Source organism: Gymnogyps californianus, unplaced genomic scaffold (assembly GCF_018139145.2).
Source record: "Gymnogyps californianus isolate 813 unplaced genomic scaffold, ASM1813914v2 HiC_scaffold_61, whole genome shotgun sequence".
In the NCBI taxonomy this organism is placed as follows: domain Eukaryota; kingdom Metazoa; phylum Chordata; class Aves; order Accipitriformes; family Cathartidae; genus Gymnogyps; species Gymnogyps californianus.
Window position 1 is genome coordinate 244948 of NW_026114454.1, and position 19539 is coordinate 264486.

The 19539-nt window shown below is 38.9% G+C and overlaps 1 protein-coding gene across 1 annotated transcript in view; it reads left to right on the forward strand.

Moving 5' to 3' along the window:
* The window catches only part of LOC127029014 (potassium/sodium hyperpolarization-activated cyclic nucleotide-gated channel 1-like), a 119104-nt gene that overhangs the window by 62306 nt on the left and 37259 nt on the right, over positions 1–19539 (forward strand). The window contains exon 4 of the mRNA XM_050914684.1: positions 9510–9656. Coding sequence (XP_050770641.1) covers positions 9510–9656 — 147 coding nt within the window. The remainder of the gene's footprint in view (positions 1–9509; positions 9657–19539) is intronic.

Sequence of the window (19539 nt, forward strand, 5' to 3'; positions counted from 1 at the left end):
AAAGAGATATGCATTTTATAAATCTGATTTCTGTAAAGTCAAAGAAAATGTAAATAATCCTTAGGTCTTTTTAATTTAGAATTGTTTGTAGATTTTTTTTTTTTAGGAACCCTTTGCTAGCCTTTCACTACTTTCACATTTTTTCATACCCTCTTACAGATGTTTTGCCCACTTCTCCAAAGCTCTCTATATTTCTTCTTCATGTTATGGAAGAAGGAAAAAAAGAAAATAAAGGTATTATTTGACAGAAGTTCCATTATTTCTCTTTAGCAGTTACAGCTTTGTGACTTTACCTTTGGATGAACCCATCTATATTGAATAAAACACTTTCCCTGAGTGTTTCTGCTAAAATGATCAGCACAGAAACATAGTGTCATCGTTTGTTTGAGAGTTAAATCTCCATAGAGATGTGGGAAGTAATCCACTATTACTAAGAACTTTTTCTTTGTCTTTTTGGAGACTTGAAAATAAGATTTACTCTGGTTGATGCATTGAACTATTTCTTCACAACCAGAAATAAAACAAGGATTGTTAGTTTATTTGTTTGAAGAAAGCTATAAATTGCCTTAAAATATGTTCTTTGCAGGATGCACCCTATTGGCTTTTCTATCTCTGCTAGGCTCTCTAGCTTTCCTAATTCTCATTTTTATTCTAATTAAAGAATTATCTTTAAGTCTTATTAAAACTTATTAATTTTTTTCTGTACCAGGTGAATAAGTTCCATAATTCTGGAATACAAGGGGAAACATCCTGTCACTCATAGGCATTCCTCTGGAACCGTCAGGTCTATAATAACTGCTTTTCATTGGAGTACAAAAGGTTGCTTGGAGTATTACTTTACTGCCATGACTCTAGGGCTGTTGTTTATCAGGGAAGCCTCCAGGTGCCATAAATTCATTTCCCTAAGGATGTCTCTGAAGTGTTTATACTTCAAGACTAGATAAAGACAAGGTAAGGAGAAAAAGAAGATAGGAAGATTATAGATATTTTGTAAGAATGAATGAAACAAAATGCCTGGGAACATGAAGAGGAGCAGTTTGTCAGACTGTTGGAGGCTGTTGCAGTTGTTGGTGCAGAAGGCTCAGAATTGTGAATGCCAGGTGATATTGTGTGTTAACCTCAGTGATTCAGGTGAAGCTGGAGACTTGAACAGTCTGACAAACAATTTTAGATTATTTTAAAAAATTAATTATAATTTCCAAGTCACCTTTATAAGTGAAAGGGCTCTTTGCATCGTGCAGTGACAAGCTATATGTTCAAATAACATGCAAGGTTTCAGACTGTATATGTTAAGCAGTAGATCATAAAGTAATAATAGTTAGTATTAATGAGGTTACCTGCTCAGAGCAGAGGTTTTCTGATCTCTAAGCTCCTGCAGTTCTTTAAAAAAAAAAAAAAAAAAAATCTTAGTACTGCAGCTGTCTGACTCAGGTGTTTACATGTTAAATGCCTGCGATAAGATGGATTAATTGCAGCCAATGGCCCTGTGCAGACCCTTCTTTCCCACCAGTAGCATCTGCATGGGATGAGTCTTTGTCAGTGTTTCCCACCACCTCGATTCTGTGTAAGTGATTATACTTTATTGGAAAAGCAAGGTGAAATGTGATCATCTACATCGCTATTTCTATCCCTATGAAGAACAAAACTTTTTTTCTCTCTCTCTCTAGCTTGATACGTGCTTATGCAAAGCAGAAAAGACACTGAGAAATGCCCAGCCTAGAACAACCATTTCCTCATCATTAGGACACTGCTGTGAAATGAGGGAAGGACAGTTTCAGGTCTCTGATCAGAAGTCAAGAAAAGCAACATATCCGATAACTGAGCAACTAGACCATATTTGTTTACTGAAGAATCTTTGTCTCTCCCTTTGGCTTTGGACAGACCTTCCCGTGCATGATAAACTTATTGCCATGCAAGTTTCTTTGAAATGGATCAATTTAAAAAGCAAGTTCTTTTTGGTGAATTGGCATTTTCCACTAATTAATTAATTAAAAAAAATCAAGCCATAATTAGGTTTTATCAGAGCCAGAATTTCCAGGATCAGCAGCTGTATCATACCAGTGTTTCTATCTTACTCGTGATGGTGCTGCTAGTAGCATAGATGTTGGCACAACACCAAGCAGATGTAACAATTATGGTGCTAATAAAACATTTTTTCTTTTCATTACAACTATTAAGCAATAGATATAAAGTTACATAATTTCAACCTAATTATTCCTTTTTCTATATTCCTTTTCTAAATTACTACTTCAAATTGCTTCTTGAAATAACTGGATTTCCTGTGGGAGAGGTGCTAACAATTAAGCACTGCAATTATGCAATGTTTCTGTATTGCAGGATCAATGGGGTGAGGTGAAGCCAATGCCACAGGAAACCACTGCTCCTGATAGGCAGACCCAACATGCATTTCTAAAAAAAAATTTCATTCAAATGAAAATAGGTGATTGACACTTGTCACCCTGTGTTCAGAGTCAGCGTCAAAGGTAGCTGCAGCATGTGTTCAGTGCCTAGAGACAGATGCCCCCATTACAGGTCCTTCAGCTGGCACAAACTGCTGCTTGTGCCCAGAACTGAACTGAAGGAGTGACCAAGCAGAGACGAGCTACCTCACCCCTGCACTTCTCCCAGAGTGCATGTGTGTGTGTGGGGGGAATTCCTTCTGCCTCCTCTCCCTTCACTCCAGGCATTTTTTTTAATGTATATTCTTTTTTTACTGGCACAGGGAAATTGAAAAGGAAAAAAAAATCCAAAACATTCAAAAGATATGGAAAATTGTACAAGATGACTGGATAGGTATTAAATTTCACTTTGAAACTGGCAACTTTAAGGAGACCATTACAGCATATCTGATATTTTTAAATAAGCTGTCATCTGTACAGTATTTTTCTCATTAAAAAAGAAAATCATCCTGCTTTAGACTTGATACAGTTTCACCTGTAGTAGCACAGAGAAGAGATGCTTTTCATTCCTCGAGGCTTTGATAGTTGTTTCATTAAATCAGAGTTCTGTCATTGCCTCTGCGAAGAGAGGAACTGAGCTTGCTTTTCATGCTCCTTTCCTCCCCTCCCCTTTTTAAAACAGTAAAAAGCAAATTTGTGCAATATAAAGAACAGGCTAAGAAAACAAATCCTATTCAGAAAATTCCATATAACTTAATTTCTCAATTACACTAATTGTAAAGAACAATAATAAGAGATTGTGTATTTTGTGGCAATTGAAAGGAAATGTTTAATTACTATGTGTAAGTAAAATGACAGCTTAAAGCATTCTTGCAAACAACAGTGCTCTTTGGGGGGTAATTAGTGAAAAATAGATAGTAAACAAATGATAGCTTTTAGGCTAAACAAATCACTTAGGCTAAACTAAACTTTATCAATGATAAAGAACTATAAAAGTGAACCTATTCAGCAGGAAACTGACTTTTTATATTGACCTGTGGTTGATTATAAACTGTTGGATTTTTTCTGTGAAAATATCTGTAAGCTAAGCAGAGAAGCAGTGAAGAAAGCAGATTGTAGAAATATCTCTGGATTTGTAGTGAATTCAGCCATTCAGTGACTGTGGGATGGACAGGTGAGCTTATTACTTTGCTAATATCAAAAGAAGATAACCAAATGGATGATTGGCAGATTCACTATCTGTTACCTTTTCTGAACACAACCAGATCTCTGGTCATTTGATAACCATTTGTGGTTACTCATTTTTGATATGTACAGTTATCATCACAGGTAATCATCCTATGAGTAAATGTTAAGGTTAGTGCTAACTTCAAGTTTGACCAAGTATTCGGTTAGAGACTGTCCTTTGGTGCCTTGACAGCCAGATCTAAACTTCAGCTGGCTCATGAAATAACCTGCTATCGTAGTCCAGAGGACTACGCATAAATGAGAGGTGTTCATAAAATGGAAGTCGTTCCTTTTTCAAATGCAGTTGGGGGAAGTCATACAAGAGAGGGACAGGGATTTGAGTCTTGTCCCCATTTGAAACATGGAGGTATTTCAACATTCAAAACCTTTCTTTCTTTTCCTAATAATCCCAGTCAAGGTTAGGATGAAAAGGATTTTAAAAGGATGAACTGTACAAATACCAGACCTACAGTAACCCTTGCAAGGGGCACAGCAATGTTTCTTGATTCCTGGTTGAATTTCCAGTGGAGGATGAGAGTCCCCTTTGGCCAAGTGCATGGAAGCCAGCTGCAGCCCTGTAATGAATATTAAACAGGAGTCTAAAGAGATTATTTTTAACATTAGGACAGAATCAATGAGTCCGCTCCTATACAGACGAAAAAACTGTTGTCATATGGAAGAGAATGAGCATTGCAAATAGCAAATATGTAGTAGAAACTACTGAAGATAATGCTTTTAAATGTTGGGCGAGACTGAATAGAAGTTGAGCTTAAACACTTTAGGAATTTTTATCCAAAATTCTTTATAGCTTGGGAAGATGTTTTTGACCTTTCTCTCCTTTCTGTCCTCCGGTAATCTAAAAACCATTCAGGTGCTCAACCAAGGGTAGTAGGTAAATGCTTACACCTATGTTGTGTTTGCATAACATGAGGGCCTTGCAGTAACAAGGAATACTCGTTAGCAATGTAGGATTCCCTTACTGTAGAAGAGAGCTGATCGGTGATCATGTTCTCCACTTTATTCTAGCTGCTGGTAGCTGAAGCTCCAGGCTGGAGGCATCAGCACAGCTAATACAGTGCAGCACACCCAGTATATTATTGTTTGATTCTGTAACTGTGAATTGAGGCATACAAACAGTTGATGAATGGATTGTATGACTGACAAGGATTGCAGAGAGGAGATAATAACTTTGGAGACCTTATATCACCCAACCAACAGGTTCATTAAATAGCACTGTTTGCAGTCTGAGATGGAAAAGATGCATGTAAGAGTATTCTGCAGCATCTACATGCCCTGCCCAGACTCTCACAATCAAAAATAGGGGTTCTCAGTCTTTTGTGAGCAGGAATACTGTTTTTACCTCATTTACACCACTGTGTGTCAGGAGTAATGCTTGCAGTTGGTGACACGTTAAGGAGTTAAAGGAGAGAAGAATACCAGGTTCTCGGAATAAATGTGACGAGAAAATTGAATCAAAAATCTGTTAAATAGTCATTAATAAATATAAGCTATACAATTCTTCTCATTCCTTTCCCATTAATCTGTAACTTAATGTCTTTTATTATTATTTTAACATAGAACCCACTTATGAAGTTAGACTAGAAGTTCTTGCAAAAGGAAAAAAAAGTGTAGCCTGCTGTCTATGATTATCTCATGTTATTCAAATTTTTCCTAGGAGAATCAAGCCTCAGGGATTTTTCCAGACATTATTTTTATTTATACAGATTAGATTATTCATTCAGCAAACAGAAGCAATATCATGTGATATTTAGACACACAACCATGCAGCTCAGCTATGAATACTGGGTTAAGAGATAATTTTAAAAGCTTGTAAACAATCTATTATCTAATTTCTCAAATGATTGAGTGAAAAAAGCAAATTAATTTATTATTTCCTATGATAGGGAGATAGCTATCATAAAAAGGGGGAAATGTGCCATATGAAATTACACATCGTGGGGGGCGTGTAGTTTGTACATACCATCTTAATAGCAATGCATAATAGAACATATAGAATTTAACTGAAACAGCTTATGAAGTGTTTTAGCAAAGTGGATGCTTTAATATATACAATGTTTCCATTCAAAATAGTGTCTTTAAATGGAAGTAATGTATTTTCATAATCCAGTCTTTACACAGAATTTTGTCCTCTGCTGAAGAGCCTGGATGCCTCTTCTTTCTCTCCTCAGTACCCTGGAATCGGAGGTAGTTTGCTGTTGCCTTTTGAGGTCTCTGACATCCCTTTAGATATGCACACGTGGAGTCCCTTACTAAATAGTCCTCCCTGGAAAACCTAGTGCTCCTTGGTGTCAGGCAGGAGCAAGGATGGAAAGGCAATTTGAGATTAAAAAAGAGTTTTAACCCAGTCATTTATATTTTGAATGTAGTCTGGTGTTTCTCATGTGACATAAGAAAAGCCAAAGGAAAAAAAATAATAATTAAAGTCAGTTTTGAGGGAACTTGCGGTGGCTTGGAAATTTATTTCACACAGATGTAATAAAAGCACCTGAGGTGCTTTTGTGAATGTGGAATTAAGACATCTTTTTTCTGAATAAACCAAAGCAAAGAAGCAAAAAAAACTCCAAGTAAACCAAAATTTTAAATCTAGAAGGAAAAAGATACAGTGTGATGAGAAGAGTCATTAGACACAAATTATTCCACTCACATATGAAGATGCAGGTTCAAGTGTCAAGTCTGATGGATGACTCAGGATCAGTTACAGATCTTCTAAATACAATTCAAATACAATGTTTTGACAAAATTTAACTTCACTGACATTTTTATCAACTTCAGATGTAAAATCACACTTAGAAAAACCAGGGGAAGCTATAGAATTTTCATATTTATTCAAGGGATTCACAGTGCTAATGAGAATTTTTAAACCTTTTTGACATGTAATTTTTTCCCAGAAAGTAATTCAGTTCTCTTTAAGTGATTTGCATTGTTTTCATGAGGAAACAAAACCATAACAAAACCCAGTATATTATTTAAAAGTAAAAAATGCCTCCATTTCTAACCGTTATTAATAAATGTGGTACCAAAAGAAAAGCTTTTCTTCAAAATTAACTTGAACAAATTAGTGGTTTATTACACAAAATTAACAAGACCATATTAATTTTTCTCTCTGTTTGTATATTCATTTTAGCACACTTTTTTGCAACTGGCATGTGACACACTACAGTGACAACTAATCTGGCAAACCCTCAATATTGCCAGTAACATATAGCAGGCTGAAAAAAAACAAACATGCTTTTCTGAGCTGGAACAATATTATAGAAATAAAAAAGCAATCATGACTTGGATTGAGTTAGTGAAAGATATCAGTTGCTGAAGAAAATAAGTTAAAAATTTTGAGGGATCACTTCACATGAATGTTATGACAGAATGTCAAGAAGGGAGTAGTAGTATCATGAATGACACGGAATATAAGTCAAAATCACACTGAGAAAGATTAGGAAAAGGTTTATTACAGAGTGATAGTATACTGTACACTCACAAGGTCAGATATTTTGATATGGAAAGAGACCTTGATAGTATTTAAGATGGTTAAATATTTCTGGGAATTGTGGGAGGCTTTAATTTCCTAGTTGTTGATTTAAAAAAAATAAATGTCGCTAATATGCAGCTGTCCCTATTATTCTATGTGTTATTAATTTGGAAACATTTTGAGACACACCAGTGATAAGCACTAGATTAATACTAGTTTTATTTTTCTGTTTCTCTAAGATTCTAATGTGTAAGCATAATCCCTGGTAGAGAAAAGAACTAGCTTGTGTGGGAGAAAGCACCTATTCAAATAACAGCATTAATGAAAGGGAGCAGTGTAAATTGCTGGCAAAACAAATTGCTTTTAGCATAAATGTTCTCTTCTTCAAGGTTTTTCTGGTATACAAGTCCTTTGCAACTCTCTTGCATTATACCCTACATATCTCAAATTAATATGTATTTTTGATTAGCAAGGATTATTCTTTATTAGTGTTGCTCAAGCACATTTGTATGCAAATAAGATTGGATAGAGGGGTGCAGCCCCTGTGCTAAGGAGCATAGTGAAGTCCTTTCCCTGTCCATGTGTGCTATGACACATGACACGTTACATGTCCTTCTTACATGAGACCACAGCAATGGAGGGCTGGACACAAACACAAAGGGGACATTGCATAGTGCAGCATCTTCTCTTTGGCTTTGCTGCAGAAAAGCTGGAGCACTGCACAGCAGCTGGGACTGTGTGACCACCTTGGTGAGATATATAGAGCACTGGGTGATCTCATATCCCTTCCCTCCAAGTAAATCCATGCCTAGATTAGCTGCAACTGATTAGTAGGGTAATTTTAGAAGCAATACCTTGTTTATGCTAGAGCATGTCTGTCTTCTAGTGACCCAGAACTCTGATTCATACCCAGAATATATGGATAAATTTCTTCTCCGAGCAGAAACCAATGATGAGCATGCAAATTTAAATCTCACTTCTAAAGGATGGGGGTGATGAATTCTTGCTTCAGAGGTGCAAAATAGCTGTACAGAGGTTAAATCAGACTTACATATTCATCATACATTGTTAAATAGTCCCATGCAAAATTACTTTCTTCTTATTTAGGGAATGCATGTTGTACACGTGGACTCATCTAATCTTTTGCCACTTTGCAAAGCAAAAACTAATTTCAGTTCCAGAGGATGGAGCAGCCTTCAATTATACAAGTTAAAGGATATGTGCTACGGTTCATAAGGAGTGCATGTACATTATAAATTCATTTAATAATTGCTCTACAGAGATGCTGATCCTAATTAAGACTTCATTGGCTTTTTTGATTGAAAACAGTTAAAATTGCCTAATTCAGCATGAAAAAATGAAGAAAAAATTAAATGAAGACTCTTTACATAAGGAAACCAAGTTTCTGCCAAGTTTTAACTCACCTATAAGCCTGGGAGGGGTTTTCTCCTTCTTTGTCTCAGTGCCTTATCCTCTTCAACTGAGACACAGATGGGGGGTCGGAGAGGCAAAAGTCTTGGTCAGGTGGTACTTGTCCATTTTTGGTTTAGGCAACTTCTCCATTTTGTGGGTCTCAGATGTATCATACAGTTTAGTACAGTACAACTCTGAGTATATTAGTTCTGGATGTTCTTTTCTGAAAATTATGCTATCCAAAATGGCTTCTGAAGAAGGGAAGCAAACAAAGCAGAAGACAGGGCAGAGGACTAGTAGAAACAAGGAAACCAAATGCACAAGGTAAATTGAGTGAGGTCCTCTGAGTCTCCTGGGTCCTGGCATCTGTTTCCTCATGCCGTGCCTATTTTTCCAGTTCACTTCTCTCTTCTCTTTATTCCTCCTGTGGAATGCTTTCTACTTCATTATCTCCACAGATTTTAACTTTGTTCTTCAGTCGCCTTATAAGTGTACACAACATTAATATGTTGCATATTAATACAGCATATCCAGTTTCTGAAATTTCACACCTTAAACTCTCTCTGAATGCAGCACTAGAGAAGTAGATATACACTGTGTACAGTTTCCCTGTCTGCTGCATGGAATGAGCTAAAAATGGTGTTGGTGTAGTTTCACAACTTCTATATAGCTGGGAATTTAGGGAACACATGACAAGTGTGAGGGTTTGGCTTCTAAAACTTATAAATTAATGTGGATATTAGCATCACCACTAACTGGCAGTTTCCATAATTTTCAGTTGTTGTGCTGTCACGTGAGCAACAGTAATACTAAATTAACTAATATTTCTGTGAGGGTCCTCTGCCATATGTATAAAATGTTATCTTTATAAAATATATAAAGCTTAAGTGGATACATGAATGAATTTTCATTTTGTAGGTGCCTTTAGATAGTAAAAAAGTGGGTGGTTTTTTTTCTGATTCTTCCTTTTATTCTCCTGACAGTACAAACAAGTGGAACAGTACATGTCATTCCACAAGTTACCTGCTGAAATGCGCCAGAAGATCCATGATTACTATGAGCACCGCTACCAAGGCAAGATCTTTGATGAAGAAAACATTCTCAATGAGCTCAATGATCCCCTTAGGGAGGTAAGCATTCAAGTGTTTCTTCGTGGTATGGAAAACTTTAATGTCTTTGCTCTTTCTGTGTTGAAATGCTCTTTCTGATTCTATTCTGTAACATTTAATCTCATTTGACCATCTACCTAGTCAATGAATGACCAGGAGAATGAATTTTGTATTAGATCAATACAAAGAAATAAGCAAGTTTACACTATTCTGAACCAGTCTGTCAGAGTCACTGTCACACGAGGATGTCAAAGAGTAAAATCCTGTCCTTAAGTGTTGAGAGAAACTCATTCTTTAAAATAGAGTGGCTAGACTAGAATGGTCCTGGGTGAAAGGTTTTTTCTGCTCTCCCTACTTGCTAACCAGGTATCTGTGCAGATGAAACCACTGAAAGCCACCAGTGAAGGGAGAGCTCCTCTATTTCATTCTTTGAAGTAGCATCCTTGGTTAAGATGGTCTTTACTTGAGGTGAGGAAGCTGGAATATGACATACAAGCCATTAAAAAATCTCTTTTGTTAAAACTCTAGTTTGTATTCCAGTTTTGTTTTTTTTAAATGTTATGTTATGTTTTGTGTGGAAGCAGTTGGAATTTTCTTTGGCAAGGTGCTTGTGTGGGAGGAAGGCAGCATTCATCTTGCTGTAACAGAGGTAGCTGCTTAATCGGAATATAAATCTGACTATCTTCTGTTGGGTGATGCTCATGTTTGATCTACTCAAGGACGTTTTTGTTATCAGTTGGCTGGTATCTTCTACAGAAAGGAGGAGAAAAAAACAGAGAAGGAAGTTGAAAAATTCAGAGAGAAGAAAGCATAAACAGGGAAAAGAGAAAAGAAACAAGAAAAGAGGACAATAAAGGAGGAGTGGTCTGATGTGTGATGAAACCTGTGTAATTTTCAGTGATACCAAGTAGTGCCTTTTAGTATCCTCTGCTATGGGAGGAGTGGTGCTGAATACATGTATATATAACTCCCAACAGAGCACAGGATGACATCTGTACTTTTGAAAAGATATGTGAGAGTTTATTTTTTTTTAACAAGTTTTGTGGCATAAGAAGAACATAGGTCTGTGATGAATTGTCTGTATCATTGAATCCAGCTCTTTGTTGTGAAGGAAAAACATGTCATACAATCCATTTCCAAAATCAGTCAAGTTCCATATTTAAAATAGTTGGCATATTCAAGTTATAAGAAACAATGCCATGCCTGTTCATGGGCTCTGAGGCCATGTCTGTGTTGTTATAGTCTGAAAGTGGCCTCCCTCCTTACAAAACTGGGAATGGTGAATGGTGCCCAAAATCGCTTGGTCATTGCTAGATGGTTCAAGTCAAAATCAGGCCAAACCATGATTGTTCTAACAATTTAACAGTACAGATGACTGAATTCCAATGCCTGGACCCATTTAATACCCTAACATAGATGTAGCCTGAGTCCTTTCATTATATTGTGGATTTGTAAGTGTTTTGGAGGGCAGGTGGAGGGCTCTGGCTTCTGCACTGCCTCTGTCAGTTTACCCTGCAGCTCCCCTTGGTATCTTTTGAAATGTCAAGAGGAGAATGCATTATAAAAATCTATCATATAGGACAGGAAAAGTGTGGAAATTATCCCTAGAGTACAGTGACAGTCAAAACATGAATCTTGGCCAGTATGGAGCTTTTGTTTTGTTAAAAAAACAGGTGCATGTACAGACTCATCAGTCACAGACATCAGAAACAGTTTCATCTATTTCTGCTTTTAAGGAAAGCATTTCTCCATAAATGAAGCCTAATACCCTTCCACTGGAAAAAAAAAAAAAATAAAATCTGTCTTTTCCTCCCTCCTCCCTTCTTATTTCCTTCCTCCCTCCCCTCCCCTCCCCTCCCTTCCTTTTTTCCTCATTGCTTAAGAGCAGCAAGGCAAATTTGGTCAAGCATAAAAACCAAAAAGCACTTCTGGGGAGAGATCAAGCATGGAAAATTTAAAAAATTAATGAGCCACTAAAACATGGAGTAAGAATAGAATTTCACTGAAGGAGTGGCTTCTGGTTTTGCTATGATCATGCTGTACTTAGCATGTTTTCTTTGTTCTCTGTATTATATAAAAAAAATTATTTACTAAGTAGAGTACATTCCTTAGGAGCTACAATCAGCTTGCACACTGCCCTGATGACAACATAGTAGTTGTTCCAGAAAAAGTTTTTTTTAAAAAAAAAAAAAGTAAGAACTGGACAGTGGCAATGCCAGAACAAGTTTCCCAATGAATCTGTCCAAATTCTGGCTGCAGCTCATGCATTGTGCCCTGAAAACACGACTTGGATGTTTGTTTAGTTTAGCAGTTTTAAATTCTATTTTAGCTACTGCTTCAGTATGCGCAGTTTGGTAGTGCAGGTAGTGGCTGTTTGGTGTTACTAATGGATAGTAAATTAGACTGTTTTAAAGGCAGAACACAATTGTTCTTATATTGGATGGGATATACCATTTTATGTGCCAATAACTGCACAAGGCTATAACGTCCAGGTGATAGCATAGATACCCTAGCTGCATCATTCAAGAATAAATATTTACTGCATTTCTTTTTAATGAATCCTGCATTTTATTATACCTTGAGTTTGGTGTAGGGTAAGAATTAAACATTCAGAGTCTCCACAGGGCATACTTAGCTTGATGAAAGTAGCTTCTGATGAAGACATTCAACTGAAACCATTATTTCCTCACTTACAGTAAACAGAACAAAAGAAACCACACAAACTACTGCATAATTATAGCATGAATATAATCAAATGCTATAAAAAAAGTTGCAGTGTTTTCAGTTCTCCTTGTTCTCAGCCATTCAAGTTTACTGTATGGGCTGAAGTTTTCCACAGCTAGACTCTCTTTAGGAGTGATGACCTTTTTTTGGTCCATGTTTTAAAAATTTGGTTCACACTTTTTTTAGCAGAAAAGTAATTATGCATGATATACATATGGCCATTCAACCATTAAAAGAAGCTAAAGGGCATAGTATTAGGAGTAGAAATCTGATGTAAAATTCTTACATGATAAATACTAATAAAGCTGTATATGCTTATAGTAGAGGTAAAACATTTTTGGTAAAAGAGGATGGATGTTCATTTAACTTAGCTTCTGAAAATTTTATATGGAATATTCATAGTAGATTGGATGAGGAAAATAATGAAAAGCTAAGAAAAGGTTTGATGTGTATGTGTGAGTGGCTAACTTTATTGGGTAACAGAAAATAGTCATATTTATTGTGGGGAATTAACTAGGGCTTCATACTAAAAAGGAAAAAAGGATGCTGAACATTTCTAAATTTTACAAGGCTCTCTAGGTGCTTCATAGCTGAGTAAAGCAACTGGTAAACCAAGTGGTAGCTGACCTGTATCATTTAAGGATAAGCTTGTATTAATAAAGAGATTCCCTTCAATGACTGGGAACTAAGGTAGACACTTATTAGAAAATGGGACTTAAAAACCTCGTCTTCTCCCTGGTTAAGTTAGTTGCACAATTTGGGTATATTAGTTCCATGGTAATGTAGTTAATTGGGTATCCTCAGCTCTACACACTCAAACTGAATTAACCATGCGTTACCATATGTGATGTGCTACTACCTGCTTGTAAGGAAATGTCCTCTCTGATGAAAGTTAGGAATTAAACGTTTCTTTTAATTAAATACAGAAATTTCACTCTTACTGAAAAGCATATCCCCTTTTTCACAGATAGACTTATCTGATAATAACTGTCCAGCCTTCTTGAGAATCAGATAGTCAGGAGACTCCTGGCAGTTACATTTTCTGTAGAGATGGAAGATTTTAAATTGCTTCTGCCAGGCCATGCAGGGTTGGATTCATCTAACCTATCTGTAGCTCCATACAAGTTCTGCATCAAATCTGAGCTAATCATCAGGCTCCCTCTGCACACACCCCTGTCGTGGTTTAACCCCAGCTGGCAACTAAGCACCACACAGCCACTCGCTCACTCCCCCCACCCAGTGGGATGGGGGAGAGAATCAGAAGAGTAAAAGTGAGAAAACTTGTGGGTTGAGATAAAAACATTTTAATAATTAAAAAACAAAAAACCAAAAAATTGTAAGGAAAAGAGGGGGGAAAAAATCATAGAATCATAGAATATCAGGTTGGAAGGAACCTCAAGGATCATCTGGTCCAACCTTTCTTGGCAAAAGCACGGTCTAGACAAGAGGGCCCAGCACCCTGTCCAGCTGAATCTTAAGTGTCTAATGTTGGGGAATCCACCACTTCCCTGGGGAGATTATTCCAATGGCTGATTGTTCTCATTGTGAAAAATTTTCCTCTTGTGTCCAATCGGAATCTCCCCAGGAATAACTTGTACCCATTAGCCATCATCTTTTCCATGTGACTCCTTGTAAAAAGGGAGTCTCCATCTTCTTTGTAGCCACCCTTTAAATACTGGAACATGGTGATAACAAAGAGAGAAAAATAAAACCCAAGAAAGACAAGTGATGCAAATGAAAACAATTTCTCACCACCAACCAACCGATGCCCAGCCAGTACCCGAGCGGCCCCCCTGCCAACCTCCCCCCTAGTTTTATTGCTGAGCATGATGTCATATGGTATGGAATGTCCCTTTGGTCAGTTGGAGTCAGCTGTCCCAACTGTGTCCCCTCCCAACTCTTTGTGCACCTCCAACCTACTTGCTGGCGGGGCGATGTGAGAAGCAGAAAAGGCCTTGACTCTGTGTAAGCAATGCTCAGCAACAATTAAAACATCCCTGTATTATCAACACTGTTTCCAGCACAAATCCAAAACATAGCCCCATACTAGCTACTATGAAGAAAATGAACTCTATCCCAGCCAAAACCAGCACATTCTCCACCCCTTATTCCATACCATTTACGTCATGCTCAGGTCCCACACTATCCAATACATCCTCATTAATCACCCCTTCCCCCATAAAATGTTTGTGAAATATCCATAAATATCCATAAAATGTTCATTGAGTTCATTTGGTCTATGACTTTGGGCTCCATCTGTTATGGTGGTCACTCAGGAGAGGAGAGGTGGTGTGTTGCATGGAGTTATTGGGCACCAAAGCCAGCTCAGATCCGGTCACTGCTGCACTTGCATTGCTTCTTGTAAGGCTTGTCCTCCATTGGTTCGGGTGGTTCCTATAACATGCAACTCAAATCATGGATTACAACAATTTAAAGGTATATCCATTACATTCTCCACCCCTGGTCCCTTTGGACTAGGCCATAAGTTTTAACATTGCAATGAATTCCTCCTCTTGCCTCTAGCTTGGCTAGCAGCAAGAGGTTCCTGCTATAATACCTTTGACATATGGCAGCCACAGCAGTGGTGACATACAGCATCATGTAATACTGCCATCATACATCTCAAATAATGGATTATTTTCACCCAGGATTAAATCACCTTGAGGTACCCATCCTTCTGCATTACCCACCAAGTGCACCCAGGTCCTTGAGCAAAAACAATCCCACGAATAGGTTTGCCCTTTCCTGAGGAAGGAATAGCCCAAACTGTTTTTCCCAGCCGGTTCCTTATAAGTACTACAGGGACCTTATCTCCTTCCACAGTGCGCAGGGGTTTTGATTGGGCAGGGCCAGGTCAACTGGCAGATCCTCTAGTGTTAACTAGCCAAGTGGCTTTTGCTAAATGTGTATCCCAATGCTTGAATGTCCCAGCACCCATTGCTCTCACTGTAGTTTTTAACAGTCCATTGTATCGTTCAACTTTCCCGGAGGCTGGTGCATGATAGGGGATGTGATACACCCACTCAATGCCGTGCTCTTTGGCCCAGGTGTCTATGCAATTATTCCGGAAATGAGTCCCGTTGTCTGACTCAATTCTTTCTGGGGTGCCATGTCGCCATAAGACTTGCTTTTCAAGGCCCAAGAAAGTATTCCGGGCAGTGGCATGGGTCACAGGGTATGTTTCCAACCATCCCATAGTCGCTTCCACCATTGTAAGCACATGGTGCTTGCCATGGCTGGTTTGTGGGAGTGTGATATAATCAATCTGCCAGGCTTCCCCATATTTATATTTCAGCCGTCGTCCTCTATACTAAAAAGGCTTTAGCCGCTTGGCTTGTTTGATTATGGTGCACGTTTTACATTCATGGATAACCTGTGCAATGGCATCAATGGTCAGGTCCATCCCTCAATCACAAGCCCATTTGTATGTTGCATCCCTTCCTAGATGTCCTGATGTGTCATGGGCCCACCAAGCCATAAATAATTCACCCTTATGTTGCCAGTCCAGATCCACCTGAGCCACTTCAATCCTAGCAGCCTGATCCACCTGCTCGTTGTTTCGATGTTCTTCAGTGGCCCGACTCTTGGGTATGTGAACATCTACGTGACGTACTTTCACAACCAGGTTCTCCACCCAAGCAGCAATATCTTGCCACAATTCAGCAACCCAGATGGATTTACCTCTGTGTTGCCAGTTGGTTCGCTTCCATTGCTGCAACCACCCCCACAGAGCATTTGCCACCATCCATGAGTCAGTATAGAGATAGAGCACTGGCCATTTTTCTCGTTCAGCAATGTCTAAAGCCAGCTGGATGGCTTTCACCTCTGCAAACTGACTCGATTCACCCTCTCCTTCTGCAGTTGCTGCAACTTGTCATATAGGACTCCATACAGCCACCTTCCACCTCTGATGTTTTCCCACAATATGACAGGATCCATATTTTGTTGATCACATCCATTGGGATATGATGATGCCCGTGTTGCCATTTTATTCCTAAAAACTGGATTTCCTGTGCAGGTCCTTTGACCTTACTTTGTTTTATAGCAAAACCAGCTTTCAAAAGAATCTGGATTAGTCTTCTCCCCTTCTCAAACACTTCCTCCGCTGTGTTGCCCCACACAATGATGTCATCAATGTACTGCAGGTGTTCTGGAGCTTCACCTTGTTCCAGTGCAATCTGTATCAATCCATGACAAATGGTAGGACTGTGTTTCCACCCCTGGGGCAGTCGATTCCAGGTGAAAGCAAACTGTGGCCTGCATTCTGCTGCTAAAGGGATTGAGAAAAATGCATTAGCGATATCCATTGTTGCATACCATTTGGTGGCCTTTGACTCCAGTTCATATTAGAGTTCTAGCATGTCTGGTATGACAGCACTCAGCGGTGGTGTGACTTCATTCAGGCCACGATAGTCTACTGTTAGTCTCCATTCTCCATTAGACTTTCGCACTGGCCATATGGGGCTGTTAAAGGGTGAGCGAGTCCTGCTGATTACTCCTTGGCTCTCCAGTCGACGAATCAGCGTATGGATGGGAATCAGGGAGTCTCGGTTGGTGCGATATTGCTGCCAGTGCACCCTTGTGGTAGCGATTGGCACCTGCTGTTCTTTAACCTGCAGCAACCCCACAACAGATGGATCCTCAGAGAGACCAGGCAAGCTAGACAGCTTTTTAATCTTCTCCATACTCAAGGCAGCTATACCAAAGGCCCACCAGTACCCTTTTGGGTCCTTGAAGTACCCTCTCCTGAGGTAGTCTATGCCAAGGATGCATGGGGCCTCCAAACCAGTCACAATAAGATGCTTTTGCTACTCATTCCCAGTTAGGCTTACCTCAGCTTCCAACACAGACAGTTCTTGGGATCCTCCCGTCACTCCAGAAATACAGATGAATTCTGCCCCTTTGTAATCTGATGGTATTAGAGTACACTGTGCACCAGTGGTCCACCACAGCTTTATACTCCCATGGGGCTGATGTGCCAGGCCATCAAATCCACACAGTCCAGTAAACCCAGTTGTCCCTTTCTTCCACCTGGCTGAAGGCAGGGTCCAGCTATTCCTGGTCGGAGTCTTCATTACTTGATTTTTGTACCTGCAAAACAGAAGTCCCTTCATCAGGGTCAAAAGTACACTCAGCCCTTCTGCTCTGCCCAACAGACACTGGAGCAGTAATTTTCCTGGATGGATGCCTTTTGGCTGTTGTTTTTCTTTGTAGTTCCTGTACCCGAGCTTCTAGTCTCCAGGTAGGTTCACCATCCCACTTCATGTCCTCCCCCAGTCACACAGATAGAACCACAGGGTGGCACATGGTGTGCACCACCAGTACTCTCTCCCTTGAACAGAAAAAGGCTGACTCTTAATAGCTGAGACCTTGGTTGGTATGGGTGAGGAAGACCTATCCTTCTAATATGCTCTGGTTAAATATGATGTTATCTCAAACCCTTTGGGTTCCATGTTAGGCGCCAAAAAGTACTGTTGTGGTTTAACCCCATCCAGCAACTAAGCACCACACAGCCGCTCACTCACACACACACACACACACCCCCCGCCCAGTGGGATGGGGGAGAGAATCGGAAGGGTAAAAGTGAGAAAACTCATGGGTTGAGATAAAAACAGTTTAATAATTTTAAAAATAAATAAATAAATAAATTGTAAGGAAGGGGGGGGGGGGAATAACAGAGAGAAAAATAAAACCCAAGACAGACAAGTGATGCAAATGAAAACAATTTCTCACCACCAACCAGTGTGAGAAGCAGAAAAGGCCTTGACTCTGTGTAAGCAATGCTCAGCAACAATTAAAACATCCCTGTATTATCAACACTGTTTCCAGCACAAATCCAAAACATAGCCCCATGCTATGAAGAAAATTAACTCTATCCCAGCCAAAACCAGCACAACCCCCCCACACGCACTCTCTCACTGTAAAGAAAACCTAGCTGACTAGCTTAGAAAAAAGGCTACATCTTCAAACAGCAGTTTACATGTGAGATAAATTCTGCCTTTAATAACATTTGCAATTAACTATCTCTCTCCCTCATTTCTTGAGGTAGTAATTAGCAATTGGTAGCAATTAACGTGTTTCCCTTACATAAATATCATCTCTGGTTCTTCAGCAGACAGAGATTCTTGTGAAGTTTTCTAGAGTTTACATTTTTTAATTCAAAGTTCTTGCCACCTACATGCTTGAACATCATCTGGCATCAGAAGGCCCTAGTCCCAAAAGTGGTCTTTGTAACTGTCATGACACAAAAACTACTTTCAGTTCAAGGGATTCTCTGAGACTGATGTGATTTGTCTATTGAGTAATCCTTAATACATATCTCTTCCAATTACTTATTTACACTCCTCTTGAATCCACATAATCTCTCTGCAACCACAACATCCTTTGGCAAGGAGCACAGACCTGTACCCTGCTGCATGAGAAACCACCTCCTTGTCTTGGGCCCGAACCTGGCTCCCACTGTTTTTTGGTTTTGATGGCCATTAATTCTTGTAGCAAAAGTGATAGTACAGTCAATTCCTACCCACCCTTTGCATGCTGGTTATGGTTTTATAGACTTCTATGATAACATTCTTAAATTGTATTTTTTGAGGGTAAAGAGACCTATTCTACTTAATTCTTTCTTGCATGGAAGCCAGCTCACCCCCATGATAATCCTTCTTGCCATTCTCAATTTTTTCCTGACTCTATTATAGCCTTTTAGAGATGAGAGCACTAGATCTGCACCCAGCATACTGATGTTATAATAATATGAATAATTTCTTTCCTAATAATTCCTAACATTAATTTGCTTTTTTAATTACTGCCAACCACTGAGCTTACTTTTTTGTTTTTATTATAACTGTAAGAGCCAACTCCTAAGAGGTAATGGATACATTACTTTATTTGTATTTGCCTATGTGTATCACTTAAGATTGCTCTCCATCAGTAATTTCCAACCAGCCCATAAAAAGTCCCTTTTAGTTTCTTTTTAACAAGCTGCTTCATCTTTACACAGTGCCATTTCTGAAATTGAGCAGAACTGTGTGAAGTTCTTGGCCTTTGTTGTTCCCATACCTATTACAGCCTAATGAGTCAGGTGTAAGATTCTGAAAAAGATCCTGCACAGTGCTTAGTGTTGCATTGAGTCGCATTTTGTGACAGTTCTTGTAAGGGAGGTACTCTCAAACAAAATAATGGA